General features: G+C 37.9%; 3 protein-coding genes and 1 pseudogene across 4 annotated transcripts; 2 read left to right on the top strand and 2 right to left on the bottom strand.

Annotated features, from left to right (window-relative positions):
* Positions 1-255: 255 nt before the first annotated feature.
* LOC141824769 (putative AMP deaminase) lies at positions 256-11959 on the bottom strand. 2 transcript variants are annotated; one of them, XM_074712106.1, is made up of 20 exons: positions 11442-11959; positions 9144-9325; positions 7109-7316; positions 6408-6586; positions 6235-6286; positions 6011-6138; positions 5729-5908; positions 5545-5612; positions 5323-5465; positions 4681-4742; positions 3635-3748; positions 3051-3191; positions 1967-2119; positions 1794-1847; positions 1613-1723; positions 1321-1494; positions 1155-1235; positions 963-1061; positions 798-894; positions 256-702 (listed from the first exon to the last, which is right to left on the bottom strand). In XM_074712106.1, the coding sequence occupies exons 1-19, from the start codon at positions 11854-11856 to the stop codon at positions 826-828; spliced, it is 2613 nt and encodes an 870-aa protein (XP_074568207.1). In that variant the 5' UTR covers positions 11857-11959; the 3' UTR covers positions 256-702; positions 798-825. The 2 variants fall into 2 exon arrangements, with proteins under 2 accessions (XP_074568207.1, XP_074568208.1); XM_074712107.1 differs by having other exon boundaries at positions 5729-5818.
* A 303-nt stretch (positions 11960-12262) lies between these two features.
* On the top strand, positions 12263-15849 carry LOC141823139 (mitochondrial succinate-fumarate transporter 1-like; annotated as a pseudogene).
* Positions 15850-17752: 1903 nt separating this feature from the next.
* On the top strand, positions 17753-19031 carry LOC141823138 (mitogen-activated protein kinase kinase kinase 18-like). Its single transcript, XM_074710402.1, has one exon. The coding sequence runs from the start codon at positions 17772-17774 to the stop codon at positions 19029-19031; it is 1260 nt and encodes a 419-aa protein (XP_074566503.1). The 5' UTR covers positions 17753-17771.
* Positions 18993-26367, bottom strand: LOC141825476 (LIMR family protein Os06g0128200). The gene is made up of 14 exons (XM_074712860.1): positions 25747-26367; positions 25545-25630; positions 25106-25224; positions 23517-23627; positions 23201-23299; positions 22955-23077; positions 22065-22127; positions 21922-21986; positions 20615-20724; positions 20424-20538; positions 20268-20333; positions 19636-19746; positions 19473-19539; positions 18993-19379 (listed from the first exon to the last, which is right to left on the bottom strand). The coding sequence occupies exons 1-14, from the start codon at positions 26094-26096 to the stop codon at positions 19332-19334; spliced, it is 1533 nt and encodes a 510-aa protein (XP_074568961.1). The 5' UTR covers positions 26097-26367; the 3' UTR covers positions 18993-19331.
* Between the last annotated feature and the right edge of the window lie 236 nt (positions 26368-26603).

Below are 26603 nucleotides of genomic sequence, written 5' to 3'. Positions count from 1 at the left end.
AAAAAATACATTCGTATATGCATGCATGAGTTCACATCTTATTTTAATTATAAAAAATTAATATATATATATATATATATATATATTAAACATTAAAATTGAATTTTACACTCCAAAATCCAAATTACAAAACAAACAGAGGTGGCAAAAATTCTATTTTTAATTGTAAAATATTTTAATCTATCTAATTATTAGATAAATTAAATATTTTAAAATCAAATTTTATTTTTTTAAAAAAAAGTTCGGCCGACGAGATAAATTAAATATTATTTCCGGATGATCTCAACTAATCAGAACATGACATCCTCGTTCCTTGATCAGCGTATAATTCTCTCAATATAATTGATTAACATCTGATCAATCAGCCATTCACCAACTCATGGTGAAGGGTATTATTTTTTTCCCCTAGCAAATGAACGTAGCTCAGCTGATGCATTGTAAATGCTTTCGCATCTACGACTAAATCACAGGTAAGAGTTTTAGTTTACTTATTTATCAATTTGAATAACCTGAAACTAGGAGCGACGCCTCTGGCCTTGAATCGCTGGTTTCGTCCCCTCGAGAGTAGATGACACATGAGGCATCTGCTAATCACACTTTCTTTTGTCCGCCTTCCAGCTAATGCAGAATGCAAACGTTGAATTGGTCTGGGATGTTTATCGGCCCAACCTTAGCACAAGGCTCGATAGCTAAACCTTGAACCTGATGAGATAGACACAAGAATGGGATATGGTCAACTGAAGAACAATGTAAAGAGTAGTCAGTCAGTAAGACAGAATATAAGTAAAGCAACTCACCCTATAACAAAAAAGCATGAAGAGAGCCTCATTTCTCCATTTCTTTAGGTATAATAGGCTTTCCTAAATAAACAAGTCGCATCTCTTCTCTCCATATCTGCAACAAAATTGTTTGACCATATTATTCAATGAAGTAGGGTGAGAAATTTAAGTAAAGAAACATACCATGTCACGAAATTCAAGTCGGATATGAGGTACATTGGTTCTATGGATGTCATTGCAATCAGGTCCTCGCTTGTAATAATGTTTCCCAATCCAATGCGACTATAGCAGATTAATCAAGGATTAACAAATAGAATCACGCAACCATGAAACTATTTCACATTCATATTGGTGCATCGAACATCAGAAGCTCACCTTAAGAGCATGTGAAAAACCAGACTGGCAAACTGAATTCCTGGCAATTTCACATAGATCACACGAGCTAAGTTTCCACACCTGTGGAGGAGCAACTAATTAGGTGGCGTTAAGGGTTTATAGTTTTTTACTCCAGCACAGTGAAGAAATCACTCAGATAGATTACCGAGGCTGCAATACTGTACTCTTCCACCAGAGGTTCTTTTGTCAGATGAATTTGCAAAGGATCATCTGTTGATAGAGAAACATTTAGACCTCTGCGAAAGAACATTGGGAAAGGGTTCCGATGATAATCAAGAAATAGTGAGTTGTTGCTGAGAGGAGACATCGCCAAACCTATCTGGTAGCAAAGAAGCAAAACTCAGCACAAGTAATATGGTACCGAATGAGAGAAAATAGATCATAGCAATACTTCTAATTAAAAAATGGAGCTGCCACAAGCGGCTGGCTTCAATTACCTGAGCCAGATAATACAAATATTGAAGGACAGGGGACTTTCTTAGCTTGATTCCATGAGCAATATTATTAGCACAAAGAAATGTCGTAGCAAGGTGATCGATGTCACCAGCCTGCAGACAACAGACATCAGCTATCACATGATTAATAAAGAAATGAATGTCAATTCAGATTAAGTGATACCTCTCCTGAATGAGGGCGAAATTTGATTGTTGTCAGGCCCTTGGACTCACGGAGCTGGAATTAGAATGACATTCAAAAAAGTAAAAAATGGCAGAATATAGACCTGAATAATAGACACAGCTAGAAATGGACTATCATCTGAGCATAAAAGAGTATGAGCATAGAACAAGCACCTTGTTCAGTGTATACAAATTAGCATAGCAATAGTATGCATAATATGAGAATGCAGGGTTAAAAACATTTGTCCATTGTTCTGGAGTTGGCATATGCTTTGTTGGGCGTCTTTCTGGTTTGCTTTCATCATCCACCAAATCTAGACCCACAACCTGATAAACAAAGTATGGATGGTTCATAAATGTGCATAACCTACAAGTGGATACATCTACAATAAAATGACAGAAGGAAAATGGAATGTCAGAATCTGCAAAGGTTCCCAAGAGGTAGTCAACAGTGTAGATCAGCAAATCTAACCAAACAACAAAATTTAGATACCATTATCTATGCTGGTTCAAGTGATGGATGGTAAATAAATATACTGCCTTACGTAATAAGGTTGTTCTGAGTGAGCTGCACCAAAACGAATCAGGTTCAGTCAAGGTACCAACACTTGCATTCAAACCATGATTCTTACACTTTCAAGAGATCTAGATGGCTAACACAATATGGGTAGATTTAACTGGGTAGCTAGCATCTCATACTTGTTAAGGTTGTGGACGATGAACTTCGTAACAAACTAAAAGTTGAATGATCCTGATGGTGAGGTTCTACTGTCCAACTTTTTCAATTTGATGCTATCTGATTGTTACCTCCACATCTTTTTGAGGCGGGTGCTACGATGAATCAGGGGATAATAAGATATATTTGTTATTTGATTTTGGAGCTTCTCTTGATAGGACTTGTGAAGTTTGGCTTCTTGAATTCTATCTTGTTTTACTCGTATGTCTTAGTATTCTGTAGATATGTTTAGTTATCAATCTTCTTCTAGTCTTGACTAAGCATGCAACTGATGAAGGTTTTTTTACTTTTTATTGAATTAACACATATTAGCTTGTCTCAACTTCCATGTTAAGGAAAAGGGCGGCCTTGGGGCGTGACAATATAGGAATGTATGTATATTATAGAGTGACATGTAGCAAAATCAAATTGATAATATTTCCAATTACAATCCTTTCTGACATAGTACAAAGGCAATGCCAAACTTAAAACACGAAGACAAATGCAAAGTTAGCAAGATGCATGCAACAAACAAACAAATACCTGTTTCAAAAAAACATGCAACTGTGGGTGTGAATCTGGGTCTACTGTGACCTCAAAAAGGGGAAGGAAGATATTGTCAAGAAGCGTTTGAAATGAGTTGACTATACCCATTTCCTTGTAAATATTGTATAACCTTGGAATCTGCAAAGGATAAATATAGTTGTCAAACATCCTTCAAGTAAAATCAATCACATTATATATGAATTTAAATATCATAATAATTTAAACATCACAAGCATGAAAACAAAAAACCAGTGAAGACTGATCACATCAATGACGGATCATTTAATGTTATCTATTTATGTTAGATGATGCCTGATCTAACATACATAGAGAGAGAAGCGACTAAATAGTTAAATGTAGTTAATTTGTACATGACCAAGATAGAGGTAAGCATCAAATTATGTAGGAATTCAGATTCACATATGGCATTATACCAGTTAATCACACAATGGTTCAAGGAAAACTGCAAACAAAACAGAAAATGAATTCAATACCACCGGCTTCATAGAAGGGTAAAATATCACAGTTGAATAGATAACCAAGAAATTAAAGCTCAGGGGTCACATTGCTGAAAAATATACCTGAATCAACCAAACAGCATTTTCACTGTATAATTCATTATTAACTATCCAACTTGCAAGCTGGTCCCACTCACTTTGCTTCCTTCCATATATCGATATTCTATATTCCGCCATCTGACAAAACAATGTGGATAAATTATAGGAAACAATGCAATATCAATTACCAATAAGAAACAATAGCTGATATAAGTCCTCCAAATAAATATAATCCAGGCAAGCCCTCGAATGTTATATTCTGAAATTTACTTAAGATTTAAATAGATGTAATTTATGGATAATTAGAATTTACGAAAATTAAATTAGAGATCTTACAATTAAACCAAGTTAATTAAAAGCCCATCAAGAGATTTTTACTGAGGTTATTTTGAGGTTAGATGGGATTTTCTAGAGTATTATCAGGTGTGATTTGATTTAATTTCACTTTCAGCTCGAACCAGAATTAAATTAAATGTTTATAGTTGAACCAGTCATGAACCAGTTCAGTTGACCAAGTTTAATAGGATTAAGTTTTGGGTGTTTTAACCACTCCTTTTTCTTCTTCTGCTCACTTCACGTGAAACATGACAATTCCATATATCCTTTTGATTATTGCTAGCACTGTAAAAAATTTTTAGTTAACTATGCAAGTTGAATTTTCTCACAGTATATTGTTATCTAGAGTTTTTAAAATAATGAATCAAAAAAAAAAATTGTTGTTCTACTCGAAATGGATGTTTGGCCCAGCAAGCATCAAAGAAAATTGTCATGTGACCATTGTGGGTGTCATGTCATGCCTACGACCGTGGAGACTCGGGGCTTAACATTGAATTACCCAAAACCATACAGTCTAATGAATGTATGACTACAATAATGACACTGCAAAATAATGTATCTTACTTCACATACATTGAACTTCCTGTATATTCACATGAGTGCCTACATAATAACTCATTCAAATGAGAAATGGCAACTCCACTGTGCAAAATATTATATTACCATGTATATTGCATCTAGTAAATGAGACTAGAAAATAAATCAAAACATGATACAGTGATGAAGGAAATTACCTGATATTTACTTGCAGTGAGATCAGAAAACACTTGCTTTGTAAGCTCAGCCATAAAACGACCTATAGAAGAATTAAGAATACAAGCTCAAGTCCCGCAAATATTGCATTGCTCTCAAAGTGAGAAGCACCACATTCTACTTCATAACATATTATATATAGTGTAACAGTTTGTTTATACATACACAATTAAGGTAGATGGTCATGGTCTAACAGGACAAGAAACAAAAAACTATGCAGAAGAGAGGAAGAAACTTATTCCATGAAATACCACCAACATTAACGGAACAAAGCACACAAGCATGCACAAAAGAACTGCACTATGGAACCATTCTATGAACTGTGAACTCATTCATACACAGCCACAGAAAAAGTATTGTACTTGCTTTATCAGAAACGGTTTGTCAGAAGATTGTTACTTTCCTGCAATACATTTAATGTTTTCAGCAATTTCAAATTTCAATCAAAAGCCAGCAATGAAATGGAGATCAGATGGAGATAATAAAGAATCCCCACGACTAGGAATAACCACTGTGGCATAAATAAACATGCTGTAAAACAATGGAATGGAAATATATACAATAGGATGAAGACCATAATTCAAATTTTCTACATTGGAATGTCAAAAGGCTAGAATAAATACCTTGTATGAGATTATCCTGCTTCAGAAAAATTTCCCGTAGCCTACTCTGGCCACAAGGATTGTATTTAAGGTTGAACTTATCAAACCGATGAAAGGTGCTCTTGTCTGCATGGACATCTAAGAGATCAACATTAAGATCAGACCTGTCTCAAAAAGAAAAAATTCAATAAATTTTCCTACAGAATAAATCCAGGAAACTGGAGAACATTGTGGTTAGAGTACCCAGTCAAGTCCAAACTCTCAAAAACCTCTTTCAGAGTCATATAGGTCCCGTCTCTGAATATCACAACCTGCAACAAACCAAGAGATGAGGAATTTCATCTAACATAATATGAAAAGTTTACGATTACAACTAGTTCCCTTGTCTCAAAGACAAGTCCCAGAAAACAAATGACAACCTACAAACCTCGTCAGGCTCCTTCCTCAGCTTTGATTTAATGAATCTCAACAGATGCTTCTGGTTCATACATGCTGAGTGATGAACATGAGTGTCAACCTTCCTGACATTGTAAAAATCACGATGAGGAGCACTTTTCTGAGCAAGAAATTCTCTATCCGCGTTGAGCATCAAATGAAGATTAAATTTCTGGAAAGAAGTCATTCTATTAAAATAGACAGCAAGAAAGTACATTTGATATCTGGCAATTAAAAAACCCTTTTCAGGTAGATCTCAATAAGGCTGTGGTACCTGTTCAAGAAGGTCTAGACGCTGATGGCATAATGTTCTGATATTTCCAACTGCAAGAACTCGAAGGATATAGTGCAAATCCGTAAAAAAAGTTGTAGCGTCAGCAACTGGGAAAAGCCTTTCTTTTACTGAGTCAAAAGTTTAAGTAAATCGTCAGCCCAAATAAAACTAAAAGCATTGGGTCGTAATAAATCTTAGAGTTAAGCTTCAGTGAGAATTCTTACAATCTTTATTAGCATAAACATGAGCAACTCCATCCACCATATGGAAGACGTGCTGAGACAAAACAATATTATTATAAACAACATATATTATTATAAACAACATTTGCTGAAGAGAGATAGATATTCACTTAGGAAAAATGAAAAGCATATTTCAACTGACAGACAAAACTTACATCTGTCTTCTGTTCGAGCACATAGGCAAAGGGGTTAAGGTTAGGCTTTGGTGTACAAGGGTCTGTTATGACCTCTTTCTCCCAAGGAGCAACTTCCTCTCTGAAGACATAACTCTCTCGCAGTGCAAGACATTTCTGGAGAACTATATAGACATCTTCTTCATCAGGAGATGGTCTCTCTACAATCAGAGAAAAACACAGAACATACAAGAATGTTAAGGCACCCCCACACAGCAACCTTATCACTTGGTTGAGTATTCAGATTAGGAAATTTATTTCTGAGTTAGAAGGTTCAGTGGGTGTTTGAGACAATGAAAAAATGCTTCATATTCTAAAGAAATTTAATATATTATGTACCCCACAATGGGCAGATAATTTGAGCTCTGATCAACAGTACTTAATCATTGTTAGGTTCCACAACCAAGATAATTTTCCAAATAGAAAGAGTCAAATTAATATAAATTAGAGTCATGAGGAATTCAATAATAATTTTTATGACAGCAATGCTGACTATTTTTATTAGTACACTGTGCTTCCCCTATTGTGAAACAGAAATAGAAAGAACTAAAAAAGTTGACAATATATCACATCTAGAAGTGTAAAAAAGTGCAACGTGGTTGATTAAGAAGAATAGACTGTTGAGAGCCTAAAACAAAAGAAAGCATGCATAATATTGCACAATCTAATGGAATATAGCATACCCGTTGGAGTAATGTTTAATCTGACAAAAGTTTCTTGTTCAGGCTCTTTTCTAAGAATATCTGCTGCTACAGGGTCAGGTTGTACACCATGCAGATTACCAGACACACTGTGAGATCGAATCATGCTAGATGCAGTTATTGATTTTGGATCACCATTTCCAACAATATGATTAGGCAAAGCTTGAAATAAGCCTTTGCTGTTATTGCCCTTCACACAAAAAATCAACACAATGAGAAGTCAGTCCACAGGTCTAGCATGAGAATAAATCCAAAAAAAAAAAAAAGTCAATAGCATACTGCTTGTGAGGCAATTGATTGTCTGGAATTACTACTTATGCCTGCAATTGGCGATTGTAGGCAAACACAAATAATACAAATGTATAAACTAAAACATGGACAAGAACATTAAATTCATTTACTTGTGCAAAATTTGATTGTCCATAGTTACTTATGCCTGCAATAAGTGATTGTAAGCAAATGCCACAATGGTGAAAGCAATGTGCAGCAAGGATGCCAGGTTACATGAAAATATAATATTTGGCACTTTTAATTATTTTATAGCACCTATAACATTATGAATGTATATAGAATACCTATTTTAGAAAAATAAAGCATAAAATATTTTAATAATTTATATTAACAAGAAACAGAAATTTTATAAATTTTTAATTCTTTTTTTTATTTTTGATTTAATAGTAGCAAAGACAAATTGATGTTGCAACTGTAAAACAAACTAAAATGGCAAATTTAATACTTGTTTCTAAATTCAACATTTTTTGGAAGAAAACATGAAATCATGCTAATAACAATTCTTTACAAATTCATCTCAGATATACAATTAATTTTTATATTATCCAAATGTCGAAGAAAAATTATTGATATAGATAAAAGTATCATACTGTTCTACATCAACTTTCTATATTTAGGATGCCTATATCTATTTGTTATATTTTAGTGCACTGTGCATGTTAGTTGAATGCAGGAAATGGCAGCTGCAAATTAGTTTTAAGTCACAGATACATTTGAAACTTTTAAGGCCTAAATGCAAATGAACCTGTAGCTCACAGGTCATTTGAAGGCAACCAAATGCCTGCAAATAGATGACTTATCTGCAAACAACTAACCAGTCCTTTAATGTTCCAAGAAACAATTTCAAAATTACTTTTGTATCTAAAGATTACAGTGTCACAATGATATGCAGTCAAGCAAGACAAGCAATATGTAACTGTAGCAGCATCTGCAAGCAGATTTAAAGTACAAGAAAAAAAAAAATTTCCCTATAGTTGTGCTACTTGTATATCAACTGAGCATAAGAAGTGTCTACAAGTACCAAAGGCCGCAAAATATGATACACCATCAGCGACCATGGAATTCTTGCATAGCGCACTGAAAATGTATGCACTATGGTGAACTTTTGGAAGTAAGATAACTGATTTCTACTTCTAGGTTTTATGAAGATTAGATGATTTCGTATCAGAAGAAATTGCTTAGGTCAAGTGAGTTGACTGTAGCAGCATAACTCCAGAAGGAACAAGCATACCTACAGATACCTGCCTGCACTAAGGGCATAAGGTTATGAGTATGAAGTAAAATCACAAACTAGAAGGAAGTCTCTTGGGGTATTCATATTCTTACCCCCATAAAACTAGACACTGCATGGAATGCCAAAATTGTTGCTGATGAGAATATGATGGAGCAATCAAGTGGACAAAACAATGCAATGGTTCATGTTACCTGTACAAACCTAGAGGCACACTCGTCTAGATAAAAAGCATAACAACATTGCATAATAACAGGAAGTATATACTTAACTAATCCTAGAGTGGTAGGCAAACATATAGCTTGGCAACTGTTCTTAGCCATCCTTAACATAAAGAGTATTAGGTCTCCATTCATCAATATTTTGCTTAACAGATGATCTCTTCCGCTCTGAATATCATAGTATCAAATTGTGCATTAACATAATGTTGACTAAGTTTACAATAAGAAGAATAAAAACAAACAAAAAGACAATGAAGGTACAAGGTGCACTTACTATGAAATGTCCATTTGGGTGTAAATAGGCATCATCAAGTTTTGCATCATTTTCCATATTATCATCTTCCTCTGAACCATCTTGGCTACCAAAAGCGCTATGAACTGAAGATTTAGGAGAACCTGGTCTGATAACATGTCCCCCTCTTTTATTTGGTATTGCAGGAGCAGATTGCTTATTACCTAACACATCGAAGCTGATTTAATCGATAAATCCTTTGCTTACACCACCAAAAGAATAGGTCATAGGAAAAAATATTGCCGTGAAGGAAACCAAAGAGAGTTCTTTTACTAATATAATCAATTCTCTGTCTGAATAAGGAAAAAAAACATTTGAGGGCAAAACAAAAGGCTTCTATCAATAAATTATTTCATGATTACTTAAGGCAAAAAAAAGAGGGATCTTGCATTGTTGAATCAAAATATCCTTGTTTAAGTTGGCAATTCTAAAATCTTCAGTTATCAAAGATAACTTCAAGTCTTCTGGATCAGTACGAACCATAACTAATTTCACATTCTCTGCAATGGTGTGTGCCCTAATATAAGCAGTATAAGTTTCTCAATTTGCCAGTCAAAATATGGAGGGATTAAAGCCTTAACAGATCATGGTAGATCATCTAATTTATAACAGTTAGCACTTCATGGATAAAGAGTAGGAATATACAAGCTCCAGTGGTTGTACCATATATTATCTTAATGGCAATCTTAATAACAATTATCTTAGATAATTCATCCAGTAAACTTGTCCATTTTTACAGTCTACTCAACTTGACAGTTAGCTAGCTTAAGGGACATGCTCAATACGTTGTACTAATACTTGAATTACCACTGAAAGAATAGAGTATCATTCTGTAAAGATACACCTAGAGTGTCAAAGAAATGAAGAATCCATCAACAACTAGAAATTATATCGACATAAACAGCATTACACTGTGAAAAAATAAAAGTGATCGACATGCTCCTGCCAATACAAGTCCTGAGGAAGGGTCGGACCATATTGGGTCTATTATACACAGTCTTACTTTACATTGCAAGAGACTATTTCCGTGACTTGAACCTGTGATCACAAGGTCACATGATAACAACTTTACCATTGCGCCAAAACTCCCCTTCATTGACAACAGTATAAATAAATAATTGTTTGGTTGAAAGTGGCAAAGTTTGATATGAAATATGAGTCAAATGAATTCAAACTTAACGACAAAAGAAATTGTTCTCTCTCGCTCTAAGTACTACACAACAAGGTCTTATATCTAAATTAAGGCATCCTTATGATACCCAACAACAAAGAGAAGAATACCAAGATTGTATGATGAGTCCTTGACAAGCACCTTGACTCCAAAAGGAGCCTTTAGAGAAAACTTCATAAGAGGTACACATGAGATTTTTCAAATGGGTAAATAGTATAGAAAAAAAAAAAAAAAAATCACAGTACACTAAACTTTCCATCATAAACATACTGTAACATAATAGGAAAAAAGAATATAGAAAACAATAGCCTAAAAAGAACCTAAAATATTCATGTAATATAGCTAGTTGATCCGCCATATTCCATATGCTGATAATTTTTCTTTTTGAAAAAATAGATCAAATACATTTTTTCTATCTCTCAACCAAGTACCAAAACAACAAGGTTCCATTTCCATACCTCATTCCTAACAAAGTCACCCTTATAACACCATATGGATGCAATAAAAAATGTTTAACATGCTAATTAGCCCTTCAGATGAGCGTTCAATTGTCTAATGGGAAAATTATACAAGTGTGACGATCGCACTAGAACCTCCAAGCGGGTATTAATTACAGGTCGGGCAAGAAGGGTTTGCATAAAACACCAAACACCATTGCAAGAAAAATATTGGATGTAAGAAACGGAGCCATGTGAAAGTTCTCTCTAGTGGATGTAAAAAAATAATCAATATTGGCTAATAACAGTAGAATCAACCAAGGTGTAAGATGCACGTAACAAACTGCAAGCGGGAACATTTCAAAACGACTGCAACAATTTATTGGATAATCTATGTTCCCAAAGTCAATTATAAGTTTCTTTCACTAAAACACGCTTCTTGATTAGGACACGTTCCAGACGTCGTCAGTTGAATAAATTTGGTATCATTACAAAACCACGAACCATTACAACCTTATTTACGTAGTTTTTAACTAGAATTTCTTGATCCGAGAAGAGATAACTATGTCTAAAACGTATTGTCGAGTGCACGAACCACAGTTCCCCCAAAAGCATCGAAGGATAAACCCCGTCACTACGGAGAGAAATTAGAAAATGGTGATCCATAAGTACCTTCCGGAACGGTTTGCAGACGAGGCAACCCCTCGGGAATCGGATATCCCTTTTGATCCTCCTCCACCAAGAACGGCTCATTCGTCACCAGCACCTGCCCCTCCAGAGCCTCCTCCTCCTCCCCGTCCATCTTCGCCGCCGCCGTTACATCCGGCAACGACACCGACCCTCCGACGCGACGGTAGTACCCGGGGCTCTTGCGTCGGGGCCCGTACTGGCCCCGCCTCCACCGCCTGGGCTCGTCACCGTCGTCTTCGAGGGAGGAACCGCGGCGACGGTCGCGCTCCCTCTCGACGGAGCGGGCGAAGTCGAGGACCTGGCTTAGGGTTTTGCGATGCATGTAGTAGGCGGAGACGGCGACGACGGAGGCGCCGACGAGCGCCGCCACGGCGAGGTGGAGAGCGTAGGCGTCCATCCGGCGCGCCTCCGATCGGTTTCCCTCGCCTCGGGTTAGGGTTCCTCTCCAGAACCTTCCAAGAGACGAAATGGAGAATAAGGTGGGGGCGAACTGAGAAGGGAACGGTCGCCTGTCGGCTCAGCGGCGGCTTTGGGTGAAGAGAAGGGGAAAACACGAAGAGGCGATGTATATATAGAGGTAGAGAGATCATAGAAGCGAGAGAGAACATTCGGGTGAATATTTGGGTCTCGCCCGGTGATGGATAAGAAAAGTAGGAAATAAAAGATGCCCACTTCCTTGCTACATTATTAATTCAAAATTTTAATTTTAAAATTATCTTTCTCCTTTATTAAATATTATCACGAGAATAATAAGTTTATTATTCGTCGAGTTAAAGGTGATTTTCCAGTTGGCACGGTGATGGATGGGCTTCCCTCTTGGCAGAATCTCCGTTATCCGCAGTGGGGCCGACTGGCTGGTCAAGTCCGAGGTGAGGTGCGAACAGATCGTGCTTATTTATAATTTTAAATGATTTGGATCAGTCTTTCAGGTTAAAAATTTGTTTAAATTTAATGAAAGTGATAAATATCGAAATCCTTTTTAAAATATATTTATATAAATTATATGGGTGCGAGGCGTATAGTCCAGCGAAAGTGCCACGTCGATGGTATGGGATTGCGACGTGTAAGTATGTTGTCTGTCCTTTTCGTTAGGAGATATAATAGATAATTCTCTTGGGCAACAGTTACTATGATAGTTGACTCATACAACACTAGCTTAAGGAAGTGGCTCCTTTAGCCTTAATTAATGTCGCATTTTTAGTCGTTGTTTAATCTTAAGCTCTAAATCATGCTGATTAACTATCTTTATATAATTAATTTTTTTTTTTGTTTGTTTGACACGTTCGGTAGCTCTGTTAAGCAAAGTGGGTGCGGGAATCTTAAAGCGGACGGAAGCAATTGAGCATAGGAGCACGAATTTCAAAGCGGTCGGGAAGCAGGGCGCTCGTCGATCATCCCAGTCATCCTCTGTCGCGGCTCTACTGTCGCGGCTGCCGACTTGTTCTCTCTCTCTCCCCCCCCCCCCCCCCCCCCCCCCCCCCCCCCCCCCCCCCCCCCCCCCTTTCCGCTGCATTGCTGTCGCTAGCGAGGAAGACGCTGCCTCGGCGGCTGCGGAGGATCGACGTCATCAAGACGCGACTGCAGCTCGACCGGAAGAGGACGTACCGCAGCATCGTCCGATGTGGTGCGACGGTGGCGAGGGCGGAGGGAGTGCGGGCACTGTCGAAAGCACTCACCCCCTTCGCCACTCGCTTAACCCTTAATTACGCCCTCCGCATGGGCCCCAATGCCCTCCTCCAGTCCGTCTTCAATTATCCCGTCACGGAAGACCTACCCAACGCGGCAGGCTTACCACTACTCGGGGCCTGGGCCTTTTAAGGCTTTAGACAGAAAAATATTTAAGTCTTAAGTTTTTGAAAAAAATAATAAATTTTAAAATATAAAATATTATTAAAAATATTTGATTTATTAATAAATTTTAAAAGAACAGTTAATATGTTATAAAAGATTAATGTCACAATTAAAAATCATGACCACTAGTTTTAGCGTTAAATTTCATTTCTTTAATAGTAAAATTTTAAAAACAAATCTCCTAAAATTTTAAATATAATTTGTTAAAAAAATAATATATTTGACTAATAAATATTTTTAATCAATTAAATTAAATTTGACTAATACAATATTAAAAATACTAATTAATTTTGATGATGAATGATAAATTATTATTATAATATTGATTAGTATACATTTTAATTTTAATTTTTTAATTTTTTATTGATTAATTTTAACTTCAATAAATTATCAATCAAATTTATCTAATTAAAAATATTTAATTGGTAGAATTTCCTTAAAGTGAATTATATATTAAAAAAAAAGAATATGTGAAAATTTGTGGAGGAGTAAGGCCATGATAATAACAAAATAAAAATAATGATAAAAGAGAGGAAAGATGGAGAAAAAAAATAAAATTTAGAGAGAAATAATATTAAATATGTTTTTAAATGTTTAAAAAAATTTATAAAAAATATTAACTACTAATAAATATTTTTAATTTATCAGACAAATCTTTCAACAATAAATCAAATTTTGATCGATAAAAAATTAAAATTTATTAATTAAATTTTGGTAAGAAAAAATATAAATTATTAATCAAATCTAACTTTAATAATAAAAAATTAAAATTATTGATCAAATCTTTTAACTAGTAAAAATTTAAAAATTATCAATCAAACTTAATTTTGATCATTAAAAAATTTAAAATTACTGATAGGCCTATACCTTAGGCCCTGCTCGAGGCCATCCTCATCGTCACTCCCTTCGAGGTATCCATTCGTCCCCATTTAGTTGTTTCCACCTTTCAGGCAATTGATATGGATCACCATGCTGTGAACCACTGTAATTGTTTATCCCCAATTCTTCACAACACGAAAAATCCGCTTGTTTTTAATAGAATTATATCAAATGACAAGTCAAATTCATCTGGAGTTCATAAAGCTCCAAGAATTGACAGAAATTTCTTTTGTAAATAGTCAAATTGTAAGCGGATCAACTATGGTAAAGTGCCACACAGTCATCGGTTGGAGGAATTTTATAGCATGAAAAAGAAAGCAATATTCTTCTCACCACTCCTTTGTTGTCTTCATTCCAGATCGACCAGTTATGCCATACCCAATAATTTTTCTCTTTATATCCAAAACCTTTCTCAATTCTCATAAGCGATAGTTGCGTTTACCCAAAGAAGGATTATGCTTATCTAAACAATGATTGAGCAATTGCACTGTTCAGATAAACACAAAAGTAGTCATTGTGTTTGTATAAACATTTTCCCTTGTTTCAAACTGAGAAGCACAATTTGTGATGTGTGATAGTTGTTATCCTGTGAGTATGAGTATCATTCCTAGAAATACTCTACTAAATTAGTCTCAACAGTGATATGGTTTATAGAAAATTCATTCTAACAATTTGATCATACATAGTAATGCAGATTATTAGAACTGCAAAGAAATGTATAGACCTATTAAGCTTATTAAGGTTCTTATTTTTATAGTGGATGCATGGAGGTTATGCAAACTTCATCATTGAGCTAGAAATAGGATCCTCAGAATCTGTACATTGTTTATGAACCGGTTTTGCTTTTGTTATCTTCCTCAGTGACTATTTATTTCTTTTCTGCACTTCATCATGGAGCCAAATGAGAATAATAAGGCTCTTATGTAGCAGTTTTTGTTATATCCAGGAGTGCTGGAGCAATTTTCCATGCAACGCCTCATCCTCAGTTAAGTAGTACATCTCTTGTATGGAAATGAATATCTAAGTCAATTGCAATGGCAAACAGTATCAGAATAATATGATTGAATGCTGTAATTTTTCACTCAACATCATCAAATTGATAAACTGCTTTAAACTCTATGCAGGGCTATTAGTTTCTGTTGTTTTCTCATAAAGACAATACCCTGGCTTATGGATTTAGGTGGTGAAAATCAGATTGCGACAACAGAAAGGATTGAGTCTTGGCCTCCTGACGAAGAACAATAATTCGCGAAGAAGGAATTTTGGGACTAGGGGCTGGAGCAGCACCAACTGTCATGCGAAATGGAACAAACCAAGCTACCATGTTCACAGCTAAGAATGCATGTGATATCATTCTTTGGAATAAGCATGAAAGAGATGGAAAAGTTCTTCATCCCTGGCAGTCAATGATTTCAGGATGCCTGGCTGGGGACTGCTGGCCCTGTCTGCACTGGTCCGTTTGATGTTGTCAAGACAAGGCTGATGGCCCACTGTAGATCAGGCAATGCAAAATACAAGGGTATGATCCATGTAATCAGGACTGTAAATGCCGATGAGGGATTGCTTGCACTTTGGAAAGTGTCAGGCTCTTATGTGGACTGGTGCTGACCAAGTTACAGTATTCAACGAACGGAGGTTTACAAAGGTTGCTCGGCCGTGACTGGTCGGTATGTTCTTATCCATTATGGATGCTAATCATGAAAGTTTAGCTGTATCATAGAAATAAATAGTCTCAGCTTATGATGAATGTTTAGCAAGAAGAGATGCACTCCCAACATGTTTAAGTCTTTGCAGAAGATCGATCTTCAATCCAAAATAGTATGACCTTGTGAATTTGGACATATCTCTCAGTTTCATGCATCCCAACAACATTTATCCTGATTCATGAAGTAATAATTAAATGAAAAATCTCGAGTGGATTCAGACCAACTTGTCATTGTCTTCATGGCAGGAAAACATGTTGCAGCTGCAGGCAGAAATGCGACAGATATATTCACAGCATGGGATCCAAAAGTAGTCACCATCTTCAACCTTGGAACACCAAGGAGGGTGTGTACCTTCCATTGTTTCTCTCATGTCCGACACTGAAAGTCACATGTTGGGTGCTGCTGGTGATGGTGCTTACTGGAAGCAGGATGAGATTCCATTCCCTTCGTCCACATGCCATGCTTAGCTTGCCTGTTGAAACAAAGTTCTAGATGCATTTTTATCGTAATCCAGAATGATCAAGTCCTGCTCCAATTTGCAGTAGAATTTTATAGGTTCGCATTTTAGTAAAGATACTCCCCCTCTTTTCAGATTTATGTGCAAAATATTTGTGGGGAAGAGATTTTAGAATTGTGGGAGCACAAGTGCTTGAAATCTGGAATGTTGTCAGGGATGTGGACTGGAGCAAATGCCACCCTGGTTCCCTTTTTTGTCTACAAGGTGGCTCCATGATCTTTAATCATTCTGCTGCCGAGTGTGTGCTATCCAAATGACCAACAGAAACATTGACAGGGGTCTTATCTCCTCATACGCCCATCTTCCACAATTCGAGCAACCCAAATTTTGACGAAATCTCTCTAAAACCTAATCGTTCAAACCAAACTCATCGATGGCGTGGAATCGACCGCAGTGACAACGACCAGCACGCGCATCGACAGTGTGGCATGCGCCTGCATGCCCGTGTGGTGCTCGCCAAATTGCTCGCCCCAACTCATCCGAGCATGTGAAGTGTTTGCGGAAATGCACGACTCTGCAGAAAATCAATGAATCAAGAAGCACCACAACTTGTTCGATATCCAGTTTACTTCCCTCCTCGTCTCATGGGGTTTGTCTTCTTGATTGAATTGGCATCCAACCGCGACCACATAAAGGATGTCATGCATCTTTAGTCAAATCAAATCGAGGCAGGCAGCCACTACGTTCTGCTTCGCCCACTGCTTTGTCTTCTGGCTTTGTTTGGAATTTAGATACGCATTACAAACGTATGAGAGCAGATTTGTGACAAGATATCTTGATGAATGATAGATGCACTGGAAAGCTAATCCTTTCTTACGTGCAGTCCTCTGTGGCTGGTGGACCTGTGTGTTGGCAAAGTGTAGGGCTTCACCAGCCAGAAGAGGAAATCTATGGAGCCCTAATTTGGTGGCCAACTTGTTGCATGAAGACAAGGTGTAGTGCTTTCAGGCTTGGCATGAACTGACTCCAAGGGCTGCTAGATCACCAGCACTTGCTACAGTAGAAGAGCAATCAATCTAATTCGATGATGTCAGATTGAGATGGCTCGATCAGCTTAACTAGTCACTCGCCAGTCAATTTCGATCTCCATTGTTCGACCAAAATCGAACCCATTTGGTCTAGTTAGTTTCACATGTTTAAGTTAGTTAGATGAATAAATTTATAAATAGCAAATGTTTCTAAATTATTTTTTTAAAAATTGGTTAGCATCCAAAGTAAATAGATAAATAAAATAAATAAATAAATAGTATTTCAATTTTTGTTTTCCTAATTAAAATGTCCTCCAAACTAACTATAAATAGGTCGTCATCAGCTCGATTGGAGGAAGACCGCAGCAACGCGCTTCCAATCAATTCTCAAATGGAAAGCGGCGCCACGAGCTGGGTAAGAAGGCGCCGACTTGGGATCGGCGCCCACGCTGTCGTACACCTCGCCGTCGACAACTCCACCGGGCATGGCCATGTCTTCGCTGTCAAGTCCGTCGGCTTAACCTCCTCCCCCCTTGCCTCCCTCCTCTCTCTCGAGAACGAGATCCAAATCCTCAAGTCCCTCCGCTCTCCCTACGTCGTCTCCTACCTCGGCGACGACACCGTCGGGGGGCGCCGCAACCTCCACCTCGAGTTCATGCCTGGCGGCACGGCGGCGGACGCGGCCATGGGCGATGAGCTCCGGATGCGCGCGTACGCCCGGTGCGTGGCGCGTGCGCTGTGGTACCTCCACGACGTCGCCGGCGTGGTGCACTGCGACGTCAAGGGAAGGAATGTGCTGCTGCACGAAGGCGGGCGCGGCCCGGCGGCCAAGCTCGCGGACTTCGGCGTGGCGGTGAGACTCGCCTCCGCTTCCGGCAGTTGGGTGCGCGGCGGGACGCCGTTGTGGATGGCGCCGGAGGTGGCGAGGGGGGAGCGCCCGACGCCGGCGGCCGACGTATGGTCGCTAGGGTGCACGGTGATAGAGATGGCTACCGGGGGCGGGCCCCCGTGGCCAGATTTAGCCGGCGAAGACGCCGTCGGAGCTATGCTCCGGATCGGCTACAGCGAGGGAACGCCGGAGTTGCCAGCGCAGCTGTCGGAAGCCGGGCGTGATTTCGTGGCCAAATGTTTAAGAAGAGACGCGACAGAGCGGTGGACGGCGGAGCAGTTACTAAATCATCCTTTCTTAGCGAAACAGAGCACCGAAACAGAGCCATCGCCGAGAGGCGTTCTCGAGTGGGCCAACAACGACGAGGACGACGACATCAAAGAATTCGAAAGCATCACGCACAATGATGAAGAGGAAGGCGATGAGACAATCGCCGGCGCAAGGGAAAGATTGAGAGAATTGGCATGGAACGGAGGAGATTTGGGTTGGTGGCAGGAAGGATGGGAGCTGGTAAGGGGTGCAGAAGCAGAGGAGGGGCAGGAGGATAACAGACAACAGAGATGCTCTGTTTCTCGCTGTCGCTGCAATGGCTGTAATTTTTTTCAGAGTTGTTGCTGGTGCCGTTGGCACAGCGGCTTGATCTTTGGCGTGTTCCATTTGTCGTCACATCTACTCATGATAATTAATATAATGCTGCATTCTCTGGATTTTGTTCCTCTTGTTATCTCATCTCCCTCTTGTCTCGACCAGAGACCACAATGATATCGGCTTCGCTCGTCAAATCTAGCCAATTCGAACATGCACATTAAGTCAGTCATCGAGGAGAACAAAAGGCACAAGAATGTCTGTATCAAAGGATATTATGATGATCACAAGAACCCTGAAAAGGCAATCGATTTAATTGAACACCATTCAAAACCTTCTCCAGCTATTTTTACAACATCGGCAGGTAGCCTCCTGTGAGCCAATACACATCCAGCATCAAGCTCGTATCCTTTGACAAAAGGCAGGCAGTTTCGCAGATTGATAGGCCTGTATACAAAGGCTTCGAGCAAAAGCATGTCAACTCGAAAGTTGGAATCGGCCGCTTGGTTTCCTCTTTTTCCACCCCTGACAGAAACCAGAAACCAAAACGAAGCAATTGAACCTACGGCATTTAGGATTCAAGATCTTTCTACAATGTAGTGTCATAGGAGAACTTACGAATGCGGCATAGGCGAAGAGTGTGATGATTGCCAGGATGACAAAACCATATTGGAACACGTTGTACCTGCATCACATGAGATAAGTTCTATAACGTCCAAGAAGGTGTTCTATAGATTCATGTCTGGTCAGTAGCCTTTATGAAATCAAATGTTAGACTCACTTGTATAGGTACTTGATTCCCCGTAAAGATTGCAATGTGTGCCCAAAAATTTCTTGAGCAGCAGTTGCTTGCGAATAGTAAGCGAATGCCGTGGCACAGAACTGAATCACACTGCAAAAGTAATCATCCATAGTTAAAAACCAAAATGCATGCTTACAACACCAGCTGCCACTGAAACTGACATAGGATAATTTTGAGTTGAAAGGACACCAAATCAAAATTTTAGCACTAAATAAAACATGGGTTTCTAATGACCATTTTGAATGAAGTTTGCTCTAGATCATCCACAGTATGGGGAATTGAAGAATCAGCATGAAATAATGCCAAGACCAGTTTTGGCATACAGCAAAACTCATATACACTTCATTGCAAGTAAGAGAAGGCATCAATCAAATATAACCAAATTGAACCTTAAAAGCAGCTGATTTGAAGCTGACCATCTACAATGTTGCAAATTAACAAGAATTCAAGTAAATATCATCCAACATGGAAGTTAAATAGGAACTCAAGCAATTCACAAATTCACTATTCATAAAGGTGGAAAAAGAAGGGCATTAAAAAAAATCCTTGAATATCAGTAACCAAGATGTATCTGTATTATGATTAGCTTCACCAAATCCTAAGATACAAACCTGATGGAGCAAAGTAGAATGAGGCCAACATTAAAGAGAAAGGAGTTCATCAAAGTCGCTCCCCACCTGAACAAAGAACAATTTCAGGAATCTGAACAAACAGTGCAGAAGTCTGAAGATGGGACAAACTGAGAAATTGGGAATATAGTTAATTACTTCATTGGATGGATAGTGATAAAAACCAATTTTAGTCCAAGCATTGTCTCCCCAGCAATGACCGCAAGGAGTAGGTAGAAGCAGAAAAAAGCAAATGCTGCAGTACCTAGCAGGCCTGGTATAAAAGAAAAATGTTTCACAATGCAGGAGTAAAATAGTGAAACAAAGTGTTACTAATTGACACCACCTACCCCACACACTATCCAACTTGATAAAAACTTCGTTCAAAAATGGAGAAAGAGGTGGGTTGATCAGCAAATATAGTACAATATGTGCAACCCAGGCAACTGAAACAATTAACCTGAAAACAATTGCAAAGGCAGACAATATAGCAACCAATAGACTAAGGTGACATGTATGAAATTCTCATAGCTGCCTGAACATAAAACTTGCAATTCTAGTAAATGGATGCAGCAAGAGAGAAAAAAAGGGAACAAATATCTTGAGCTATTGCCATAAGTTTAAACCGTGACAAAGGACAAGAAGATACCAAAAAATAATTTTCCTCTCTTTATTTCTCCCCTTAGATAAAGAGTTACACCATTACTGATCTGAACTTATATCAAACCACTATCACAGTTTAAGCTCCCAACCATGCCACCACTCCTAATTTTGATTATTACTCATACAATTAAATGTCAAATTTCTATTTTGAATGCATTACTCAGGTGCAGACAATAAATAGTTCAGCTTTCATTGTCTCTGTTCTGCACTGCTCAGGTATTAGGCCTAAGGGACCTCATCACATCTAGCACATGAAGAGCTAAGCATAACATCTCAAGTACTAACCATGAATACAACTTTGCTCCAATTTGACAGCAAATCTAGTTGTTTGACTCTAATAATTTGGATTCTCAACTATCCAATATGTAGACCTCTCAGTTTCCACAACTTATTCATCCACGTACTTCATAAAATCTTAACACACTACTTCAACCATGTTTTTCAGCAAAAACACTAATCACTAATGGTTCGAGGTAAAACCACCTATTCATCAAAGAAAAAGATATAAACTGTTTAGTAAAGCTGTTACAACTATCTACTTATTATGTTCATGAGTACCTAACCCAATAATTTAAGCAGTATGAAAAATCACACAATAATTTATCTAGGATTGATAGACAACCACAATCAAGCTACCACTCTCTAGTGATTTTCATAAATAATTGATTACTGCAACAATAAAAAAACATATTACAGAACGGAACTACGGCAAAGTATAAGCATAAATGAACATGGTCTAGAAAATCCTTAATCCATCAAAGAGCTAAGCTAGTTTGCTTGCACCATACATCAAATAGACAAGACAGCCGATATTTGATAGCTAGCTAGCAAATCATGATGAAAATCAAAAGGATGCAATTGTCTAATGTGTTCCTACTTGTTCCCTACAGCAATTTCCAACAATTAATTAGTCCAATTAAGATAACTAAAACAAAGAATCCTCGAGTCGTCTGGAGTATCCAAAAGTACAAGATATTAGAATTACAATACTTACCCTACGATACCTAATACAAGTTTTCCAATGTAACCAAGAACTGTAAGAGCCCAAAGGGTCTCTGCCTGTAAAAGAACAAAATGAAAATAATTACCAAGGAGAATTGGCATGATCAAACAGAACTTCTTTTCAAGTATCCTCACCTGCTCTCCTTGAGGATACATTTCTTCCAAAGCTTGCATATCTTCTTCCAAAAGAAACAATTCCTGAAAATTAAATAAACATCAGAGGAGAAGCCTTTGCCAAAGATACAGACCAAAAATCTAAAAAGAAGAGAACTATCTTAGCCAAACTGCAATATGAAATATCCAAATGATAATACCCTATACAAAATGACTTTCATGCGGACATATTGTTGTGAAATCATCTTCTGTAAAGTACCCAATTATAAGAAAAATGTGTTGGTAGTAGTTACCCACCTCATTACAGAGGAATGGTGTATTAGAAATTGTCTTTTAGTCAAATTGTCCCAATACAAATTCTCATGGAATTATGCAACAGAATTTGAAATGGTCAATACAAACATCAAGAGTACAGAAGGGGTCATGATGCCCAATCAATTTTACGTAATTGGCAACAGAACCATATGCCTTACTGTAGAAATGCTTTTAACTAGTTAAAAAGGAATAAAAAAAGCAATCTGGTGCACAAAACTCTTGCTAGCGTGGAGTCCAAGAGAAGGGTCAGACTACATTGGATCCATTGTACGCAACCTTACCTTGCATTTTGCAAAAGGTTGTTTCCGCAACTCGAACCAATGACCTCAATGTCACATGGCAATGACAACAACTTTACCGTTGCGCCAAGGCTTCCCTTCAACCAGTTAAAATGGAATAAAAGGTTTAAAAGTAGACTTAGTTAAAACTTACCTCTAGATCTTCCACGGTTCACGCTAAACATGAGGTATATGTGTGCCATGTTTGAAATTGAATGTCATATTATTGTGACAATGAAAAAGAGTAGTGTCAAGTAAAATCCATTCAAAACCTAAGTCACACAACTGATTGGTTTTGATACACTAAAGCAAGTGCACCTTCTCAACAGCCTTCACATTTTTGCGCCACTTCCTCCCCTTAGCACCACTTCTCTCATCCTGATGAAGAGCTTGAATAGCTTTCTTTAGTTCTTTAGCTTTTTTTGCCAGTTCAGTTGCCTCCTACCAAATTTCAAGCAAATCACCCATCAAGATATGTGCAAAGCAACAAGGCCAGTAAATGTTCAAACACCAATGTATGGATTAGATGATCTTGCACGATATATAATTAGAATAGAATAAAACCTTGATATACTGAGAACGAGTTATCACAGCCTTCGGGCGCCTTATGAATGAAAATATGAGGCTCAGTGGAAGGCATGCAATCCCCACACCACCAAATATCTACCACAAAAATACAAAAGATAAGCGATTCACTGAGAGGGATAAATTATACATAAAAAATCCCTATTGTGGCTTCAACCATACAGTAAATTATATTAGCAGTGAATACGTATGAATTGAATCATACACACTACTACATCTTTTTGTATCCTAGAATCCCTTGAGTCAAACAAAATAAACCAATTTTAAAAAATTGGAGGATTGACCATGAACATACAGTGAAAAGTACTGATCCAACAATTGTTGCAAGAGCAACCACATATTCTGGAAAGCTGGCTCGCATTGTCCAAGTTGTTTCTGATGAAGCAGGTGCTCCATATGCATCACACTGGAGAAAATAATGGATGAGAATGAGAATACAACAAAGAGCATTAAACCATCTATGCTAATCTAAAAACACAGAATCCAAAACACAATCTGCTGAATAATTGGATAATGTCATATATTGCAAAAGTTATCCAAAAAAAGACAATTCATCTTCTCCAATTCACCCACGTGTGGATGTGAAAAGGACATCATTTGTACATGCATACAGGATTTCCTTAGCCTATACAAGATATCAATATTTTTCTATGTTGATTTTGTAGCACATTGCTATTTACTTGACAGATTCCATGGCCGAGCACAAAATCTAAATATTTCCATAACAGATGATTCATCTGCACTCAAAGTGAAAATATAGTTTTGTTTCATTTTGTTAAGTTGTTTCAGAAAATCAGGTTTATGAGAATTTGATTTCCATAAGATGAACATCAACCAAAATTTAGATCACAATTTTTGTTGGTTGGATAGATAATCACTAGATATACCAAGGGGAGGTATCTATCCATATATATCGAGATTCATTAAGAGATGCACCCATTTTCCCCAGTGATAACCAGAATAATACTGCATTTTACTGGTAAAAGATAACTAAATCAAGATAGCTTTCAATTTTTTGTCACCCATTTGACATAGTTAATAAACCTGCACCAAGATTCTAACTTTAGACTTGAATGTGGATTGAGAAAACCTTTAGAAGCATTTGTTAGTTTCGACAAGATGTATGGAAGTTCTTGAATGTCAGGTGAACAGGTGTGAACGAGGGCCCAGTTCTTGAATGTGGGGGTGGATATGTGCAAGAGGGCATGGCAGGGCAATGGTTTAACGTCCCATACCTACCCTATCTTGGAAGTAGTGCGGAAAGGATATGGAGATACTATCCTATTCTCCATTCCCATGGTAAAAACAATAAATGTACCAAGATAACTCAGAATATCATTATTAGGCCAAGATATAAGCACAGTGGCAGGAGTAGGCAAAATATCCTACAAATTTCTCCATCCCCATTTCTGTGGAACTTTCATGCTTAAACTTTTCAACTCATCCACATCCTTTAACATGAACAATGAAATGATATGTTGGCTGGGTGATGGAGCACGAGCAACATTTGTGTGTCTCACAACTGGTGATCACGGGACTGCATTCCGTAGTCACAAACGTCGCAGAAGAGAAGAGAGTATTAGACAGTTGAATATTAATTAGATAATCAAAACAATAATAGGGGCTTCTATTTGGCCTTACATTAACGTGGTCAAACTAGATTTGCTAGGAACTAGAAATAATAAAACATATTGGCATATGCACATAGAAACTTCAATGTCTTTCTTATCTTGGGACATGTGAACATGCCCACTTTGATTTGCTATGAAATACAATTAACACATATCATGTATATTTCTACAAAGATAATCCAAAGGTTGAAACAATTGAAACACAGATAAATTATGAGATATTAGTAAACCTAGAAAAGAACACAAATCTCACCAGATGATTTGTTGAGCCTATGCAAGGTTGAGAACTTGAGAAAGTTGACCAAGAACTAGGGAAGGTCGTTGCGGAGGAAGAGAGGTGCCTAACTGTGAAGTCTACTTTCCCAACCAGAGCTAGACACCATGAGAAATAAAACTTAGACGCTTAGATATGGCAATCCAAAAGTAAACATAAATGTAATAGAGGAATGAATAATAGAAAGCCTCATCCATCTAAAAAAACTTCTTTTGATATACTACAAGGCACTTTAACTGTTTAATCTTTTATACGCAAATGTCTCGATCTTGTTTATTTGTGAGTCTTCAAATCGAGGAAACCCCATATTACAACGTTTGGTCCTATTATAGAAATTTTTTACTTTAAAACAAAACTACAAACCTTTAATCTGTATTAACAACACCATAAGAAACCATAAAACTTGCAAGGATCTAACCGTAAAGAATTCCGAGCACAAGCCCACAGACAACTGCTGATGTCACAACCCACAGGAGAGCACTCCTCAACCTCTTCCCGACAGTCCTGCAACAAGAATCGTTACATCCTCACTTCAGAACTGACAAAAACAAAAACGAAAATATAAAAATAAATAAATAATGAAAGTAAGGTTTCCCCTTTGAGAAAGACATAATATGTACTTCTCTTGATCGCCCTCGTAGTAGAACATAGCGAACGGTATGGCCAAGAATACAAGAACAGCATCCACAATGTAGACGGTCAGCCAAAGACTCTTCATTGGGAGGGTGAGACTACAAGCGCCATTATAAATAGCATGCTGACAGGCATGGCGATTGGCGACGTCCGCCGGGAGCATGAGAATGGAGATGGCGGCGACGGAGAGGCCCAAAACCACCACCATCTTGGGAAAGTAAGCCTGATTGGCATCGTCGGGGTGCTGATAATTAACGAGGAGGTAGAGATTGACGAGAAGAACCAGCACGCACACCACCACCGCCACGATCACGAGAGCCAGGTTGAAATCCCCCATCTTTCCTCCTCTCTCAATCAACCTACCTCCAGATCCGATGCCCTCGTGGATCCAACAGAAATAGTAAGCTTGCCCTATCAAATCTGCGTCAAATTGCCACCTTTTTCATGGAGGATAACAACTAAAACCCCAATGTAAAAATGATTGCAGGAATTGGGAACATCGAGCGAATTTGGAGCTCGCTTCTGTCTCCTCGTCCCCGGCGAAGGAGAGGGGCCTCTACGAGATGGGAAGAGGAGGCGCAGGCGAGGAACAGAGGCAGGCAAGCGAGGTATTGGACGAAACGAGAGATGGAAATGAAAGAGAAAGTTCTCGTTGGGGGCCAGGCTGGACAACAGCCCGATTAGGTGTCACTGTGGGCCCATTTAGTATTTTAAATATAAAATTTTAAATAAAAAAATTATTCAATCCGAAATATTTTCTGATGCAACACTAAATTTTTGAAATTCGAAATTGATCAAATGGTGATGAAACAGATAAAAATATTAAAAATATTGCAAATTTTCA

Source organism: Curcuma longa, chromosome 3, assembly GCF_044706935.1.
Source record: "Curcuma longa cultivar G26 ecotype Majalengka, Jawa Barat chromosome 3, ITB_CL_G26_1.1, whole genome shotgun sequence".
NCBI lineage: Eukaryota > Viridiplantae > Streptophyta > Magnoliopsida > Zingiberales > Zingiberaceae > Curcuma > Curcuma longa.
The sequence above is the reverse complement of the archived record's forward strand: the minus strand, read 5'-3'. Positions and strand labels throughout refer to the sequence as shown.